General features: G+C 43.3%; 1 protein-coding gene across 1 annotated transcript; it reads left to right on the top strand.

Moving 5' to 3' along the window:
- Window positions 1-407: 407 nt before the first annotated feature.
- T265_11158 (hypothetical protein) lies at window positions 408-1,304 on the top strand (the record flags this gene model as incomplete). The annotated part of the gene is made up of 1 exon (XM_009177741.1): window positions 408-1,304. One exon carries the CDS (start codon window positions 408-410, stop codon window positions 1,302-1,304), a length of 897 nt encoding a protein of 298 aa, XP_009176005.1.
- Window positions 1,305-7,184: the final 5,880 nt, after the last annotated feature.

Raw genomic sequence — 7,184 nt, 5'->3', positions numbered from 1 at the left:
ATATATATATATATATGGCTTAACATGGCATGGCCTCTAGGTTGCTTGGATTTGTGTTGAATCCACCTTATCACCTTCAAATACTTCACTCGGAGGAAATTCGAAAATGCCTGTGTGAAATCGCAACTTGAATCCAAAAATGAGCGAAACGTAATTTGTGTCGGTTGATTTACATCACATTGAAATTTTCGAAATTACAATCAAGAAATCGTACCCGAATTCGTGTTGTCTGCATTTGTACTTTTTATCTATTGATTGACCCGATGTAATTTAATTGACTAGAACACTAGTCTTGTGATGAAATCACAAGGTACTCTTCGCTGATTGGCCTTTTGGACATGCACTTGACGTAGGCTTGTTTTCAAGCAGTTTAAACGTCACGCTTTGGTGGTTGTTCGCGGAGCACGATGCGCGCAAGCCGACTAAATCCCGTCACTGACATTTTTCTGGATAACCATGCGGATGGAGAATGGAATACACCTTTGCGACAACCAACTGAGTTCGAGCGTGAGACTTCACGCAATAAAATCCGACCATTAGAGCTGCATCGTAGAGAACAGTTGTCTTTCGAGGAGACAGTTTCACGCCTCAGGAAAGGATGGTCGCTACGGACCAGACAGTCACTGCTGACACCCTGGACACTAGTAAACCATAAGAGCGTAGGATGCGCAGCCCAGTTCAACCCAAGTGAACAACAGAAGGCATGTTGTGGCAGCAATCTTAGTGGACGGTTTCCAAGCGTAGCGTCGAACCGCGTATGTTTGGATAGGAAAGGGAACGTTTGTGTTTATAAACGTCGTCGGAGTTATGCTCCTGAAGTGGCTATTGATTTGCTGGATCTTCCCTCTGTCCCATGCCGTGTAATATTTGAGGGGAATAGAACAAAACCAGAATCCAGAAAAAGAAGACACCGGGCTTTTAAAGTCAACATAACCGAGTTGGATCAGTTTATCGCGTCCAGACGGCCTCAGCATGTGCAATTGCGTGATCAAACTAATGAAGCCTTAGACGATCTCTCACGTGCATCGCCTATGGCCTTGCCCCCAGTGAGGCCTATTCACAAAACTACCGAGAAAACACTCGACACCCTTTGGGCAAAAATTTCCTCAAAGTTTGTTGAAAACCCTTATGAATGTGCCACCCATCCTCATTCTCCTCGATCAGCTTTTCATGTCTCGGATATACGGAACAACTCGAACCCGAAACCAGGCCGTGAACAAGGAAGACAGAAGGTAGACTTGGATTACTTGAACAGGCAAATAAAACATGATTGCTTACCTCTGACGTTACCTTCATGGGAATGAACCAGTACCCGATTCTTGTAAGTGTTTGCATTGACTTCTTTCTGCATGAGGTCCAAAACACTGTAGAGGTGACTAGCGTCCAAACCAGATATTGTACATTGGATCATGAGTGCTGCAATTATTTTTCGTAGTTGTGTTCTCCAATACCCTCAATTCCTTGCCCACCAGTCCTCGTAATTCATCCCAAGCTGTAACAACAGTCATTGAAATACCACTTCCATTGATCATACCTTGTGTCTTCTTGTTGAGAGGTGCGCAATGTGCGGACACTTGCGCGGGACATTCTAAACGCCAGGCATTGGTGATTGGCGGTGCGCGAACGAACAACAGCAGTTTTGACTATGATATTGCGTTGGAGTACTGCTCACGTACAACGCGTTCGTTCGTTTTGTCGAACATGGATTTGTTGGCAAAACAGCAATCCAGGTACTGGTCCAAATGATATTATCTGGAACACAGTTTGAACTATATATTTTGAAGATAGTCAGCCTGTGGACCCCTCTAATGTTGAATTCATCGGTAACCGAATCCTTGGTCAGTTTTCAGCAATGAATAACAGTCATGCAACACACGTTACATATCGCGACACATCCATCGTTGTCTTTTTTAGAGGAGGAGGACACCTACTGATCGCATTAAAGCTGCTGAACTTCGTAACCGGGTGGTAGACACAAAACTAGGCATCAGTAGAAAGTCTTTTCGGTTCGGTCAGTCGGTCACATGCTGGGTAGCTCCGTGAGTGACGACTTTTTGAAGGAATGCCCATGGGATTTGAGGGGTAGTTTTCTTTCCCCAGCAACTTACTTTCAGTTTTCGAGGTTTTTAAGGAGACCTGAGTTTCAATTAAGAGTCCAAATGAGATGAAAAGTACTGCTGATGCCTCTTGATGAGAGTTAAATAACTGTACAAGCTTTTTAAGCATAAATCGACCTCACATGCAGTGTGTTGTTTCTGCTGAAACCTTCGACTCATTCATTACCCACAAACTGGAAGAAATCTTCTGAGAAGAAGATCCCAAAAGCCTCATGGGCCTTTCTTGCACGAAGTCGACACTCGAGGAGCCAGTCAACATCGAGTTACTCAACACGAATTGTGTGACGTGTGGTGGCCGTTTATCCTGTCTAAGTGTAAATTAATCGCATTGCTGACCAGCCACTCACGGTCAAATGACATGGTGGAATGGTGGCTTTGAATTTTCCTAGAAATCCGTTGATGACTTTCAAAAGAGGTAAAACAACTGCTTGGTGTCTGTAGACATTAGACATAGTCGGGTTCAAGTTCACGATAAAATCAGCCTCAATACGGAAGTCGGAAAAACCCATGGTCCACATTTACCCAGCACTTTTGCAACAGATTTTGCCCTATAAATGAAGCCAATCTATACTGAAAAGCCGAAAAACACTGTGCTTCCAGCATAGATTGGTTTCACTTACAGGACGAAATCTCCTCAAAAACCCAAATCTCTTCACACTACAAACTTTTGCAACAGCCAATTTTGCGGAAGGGTTGGACCAATGACTTGTTTACCTAGTTTCCGGTGCTCAATATTTACAACCGCTTGCAGTTGAATTAGTGCAACTGACACTGACTATTTCTATAGTCCTGAATTCGTTGGTCGCATTCACTGTTTTGCCTTCCTATGGGTTGTTTGGATGCTTGCACCCAGGTTCATCATGAACGATAAAATGACTGCCTGATAAACCGGTCATTTGACATCTCGTGTAGTAGAACGCTCCAAACAATAAATTGATTCAATTTTTATCTTGTACTCGTGCATCTCGATGATATGTACAGTAGACGTTCGACTATGAGTGAAAATTACTTCACATGTAAGACCGGGTATTTCCTAACGTTTGCGTCATCAGAGAAATCGTGTACTTCAAGAGGAAGCCACCTAGATAAAGCGTCAGATAGTGGAGTGTGACTGGATGGAGATTGCCCTCAGTGAACTCTTGTGTAACGGCTTGAGGTTTAGTGGAGCTTTCAGCAGAATGATCCATGCCACAGTTACCAGTGTGATCCAAGGGCTCGTTCCGACCCTCGAGAATTTCAGCCGATTCCCTGGGCGTCCTTCCATGTTCGAGTCTGGTAGTGAACTGTCTCGAGCCTACTCTCATATGTAGCACAAAGGACTTTCACTGAAGTTGTCCTCCTTCACTGTGAGACGCTTCCAGCTTTACGAATTTCTTCCCTGTGGAATTTCTTCCTGTGACCGATGCGTGGCTATCGTACTTTCATCAAGATATTTAACTACTTAAAACAGTTAAAGTAGCATCCAAACGCGCGACTACCAGAAAACGCAGCCCATAGTCAAGGCAAGCAAAATACGACTCAAGTGATAGACTGTATTTACAAGGAATATTATCGTTTATTTATCATTTGAATTATTTGTTAAGAGACGCTTTTCCTTCGTTGCTATTAAGCCGCATGGAATCGACCAAACATTTTGATTCGTTCGAATGCTCTAGTGACACGTTGAGCCCAGCGGTTATGTTGAAAACGCGAACCAAACGTGAAGCTCGAACAGCATAGTGTGGGACGATAAAGTCACCTTAGCCCCCATTTTCTGTGTCACGCGCAGCGATCGATGCTCCTTTGTTCAGACTCCAAATTTTCGTTGGATATTCACTCACGTATTCTGGCGCACTTGTGGTGAGACTCCTTGACATAATGTGCAAGCATATCATCCGTTACATCCTTTGCCAACTTTGATATAGGTTTTCTCGTTTCAGGAAAAGTACACCAGGTGGGTTTGACGAGGTGGAGGTTTGGGGCGTGTGGCGACTTGTCCCACTAGGAAAATACCCCGAACGGAATGTTTCCAGCAGTACTACTGCTAATCAAGTCAAAACCAAACACCAGGTAGATGTCAACTGCGTTTTGAAAGTCGCCTACAGGGTCCCTGCGAATCGGGTATGCACCCGTTATAACTCCGAAACGACACTCCATTTGCCTCCGCAATGCTATACCCTAAGCACATCATGTGTCGCCTATTAACTACACATAATCCAAGAAGGGCGAAACCGGACATGAGCTGCTGACCAATTTTCAGCAGTCGTGTGAGTAGTGCATTACGAATATACATGTATCGCGATATCTGGAATATCGTACCAAGTGAAATATGAGGCGGCCTGGTGCAGCACATTCAGTTGTCTGGAGACATCACAAACGAGAGATTCAGCTGGGTTCCAGGTGAGTCCCTCGCAAAACCAAATTAGTTTGCAAATAAGTGTATTTCGCTACACACAATATTATTTACTAGGATGGCCGTTATGTCGAAAATGGTAGCCCACCAGATTGTGAATTTGCATTTATCATTTCCAGCGGTGCGTGTGCTGCTTTGTTAAGTGGCATACTTTTGCTAAATAATAAATGACGTAGACGGTTCAGTCCCTGGTGGTGAGTTAGCTAATCGATCTCATTTTACAGAATATCTCTAATTAGGAATAGTGAATATCATCTGGACGCAGTTCCTAGTCCCTTTTTGGAAAAACTAATACATGGGAATACGCAGGCGCCTACTGCAAGAAAGCTCCCTCGCAAACCAAATTAGTTTGCAAATAAGTGTATTTCGCTACACACAATATTATTTACTAGGATGGCCGTTATGTCGAAAATGGTAGCCCACCAGATTGTGAATTTGCATTTATCATTTCCAGCGGTGCGTGTGCTGCTTTGTTAAGTGGCATACTTTTGCTAAATAATAAATGACGTAGACGGTTCAGTCCCTGGTGGTGAGTTAGCTAATCGATCTCATTTTACAGAATATCTCTAATTAGGAATAGTGAATATCATCTGGACGCAGTTCCTAGTCCCTTTTTGGAAAAACTAATACATGGGAATACGCAGGCGCCTACTGCAAGAAAGCCGTCAAAGAATTCTCCGTTTGCTTTTCCGTTGAGATGACTGAAGCACATATCCGCTAGAAAAATGCGAGACATGACCGACATGTAACCGACGGCGGAAATTTGTCATTTGTACACCACCTACTTGATTCTAGAATGAGCAGTGGGAATTCCTAAACAATATGTCAACCACCATGGTTTTCAAAACAGCTGCTTCGTGTGCCTAAAACTGGCGCATGAAACGACGAAAAGCCTGATTCTGATTCAGTCTAGCATTCCGGATAATTCCAAAATCCAGTTGAGCATACGTGTTTTCTCCTTGACGTACTGTTTGCACATTGATATACGGCGTCACCCTTCAACTGAACAGTGCCAATCTACACGCGCAAGACATTTTAGATGCTTTCAAGACTGAGGTAGCTAGGGTGACTGAACTATACACAACTTTCTCGGATTCGAAATGTAGTGGTTGGATTATGATCCGCTACGTTCAATCAGTAAACTACAAGCAGCTTACTAGGAGCCGCGTATGATACCACGCGTGTGCCACTGTAAAACTTGGGGTAAACGCAGAAGCGTGTTTGCTCAAACGGAACATGACAGCTCGAGGCCGCACTTACTCGAAATGAACCATTTCAGTGCTGCTCTCTCTGCTTTCTGCAGCATTTAGCCGAGACTGGGTAGAGATAGCCTGGCACAGGCACACGGTATATATATCTCTATATATGTAATTATATATAAAACCTTGCTTTGCCACTAAAAGTTTTTTGGTGGAGCTTGAGGACTATTCAGCCTGTGCTTTGAACGGGTGTGGTAGACTTATCGCTTTTTCGTGCTTCAGAGACATAATCAGTTTTCTTGTACACTGATGTACTTCTGAAATACATGTGAATACTTACAACTTTACAGATATTAAGGTTGAAGCTAAATGGCCACATTTTGAAATGGAATAAGATCACCACTTTTAATGTGTCAGCTTTTTTCACAATTGCAAATTATCCTGTCTTATCAGATGTTTGAATTTGTTTGCTTTAAAAAAAGCCAAGTTTTGATTCTTGAGGACCTGATTTCGCATCCCGAACTGCCTAAAAACATTTCCAACACCTGGTTCCACTTCTAAGGTTCAGAGTCAATCGGGATTTTCAGTGTCTCATTCGAAGTATGGGCTTCGTTCACCATTGCTCGGCCTTCCCACCGTCGTTTTATGGCCATTCCTCAATAAGGTTTCTTCTCGTTCTTTTTTTTGTTGCATGCACAAATGAGCTGTGATACAGTTAGTGTTCCATGGATATGCGTAGAGCGTTTTTAACCTAATTCAGCTAATTTGGTAAGCCACTATCTCCGATACTGTCAGTCAGTTTGCGTTATCTACAAGATGAGATCAGGTTGTGAATGGCTGGTTGGAACACTAAGTTACTGCTCACTTCAGATATCTTTTGGTTGACACAGAACACCAGATTTTCAAGGATATTTCAGGTTTATTGGATAACGCGGTCAACAATGAAGCCATCCCAAAGAGTGGTCTTCAGAACGGATCTTTTCCATAATCCATCCTACAGAGAGAGAAATATTCTTTCTGGAGTAGGTGTGGAGTTGTTGATAGCCTCGAATAACCTCTACAGTTCTCGCTCTCCTTTCACACTAAGGATTCACTTCTAGGTTGCTCCCCGACGCAAACTTGCATAGTACGCAGATTCCCAACTCCCTGTCCGACTATCCTCCATTGGTCTTTCTGATGCGATTGAGCCTTGGGTTTTGCCTTGGCTGACGCAGTTCGCGAGGTCATTGCAGATCTGAGGCCGAACCATTACGACAACGTGAAATCATCAAGTAGGGATATCTATACACCGGAATCTACATAAGAATACACACGCACAAATGCGCATACACAAATGCATACGGACGGATGCCTATACACACACGCATATGGGAACATAAAAGTACACAATATAAACACCCACGGGTACATTCGAAACGGAGTTGATCAACCTCCAAATGGGACTGCTACTTTGGTTTTGTTTGCAAATTTTGATTG

Source organism: Opisthorchis viverrini (assembly GCF_000715545.1).
Source record: "Opisthorchis viverrini unplaced genomic scaffold opera_v5_456, whole genome shotgun sequence".
NCBI lineage: Eukaryota > Metazoa > Platyhelminthes > Trematoda > Opisthorchiida > Opisthorchiidae > Opisthorchis > Opisthorchis viverrini.
Note: the sequence above shows the minus strand (reverse complement) of the source record. Positions and strands in the feature narration are given on the sequence as shown.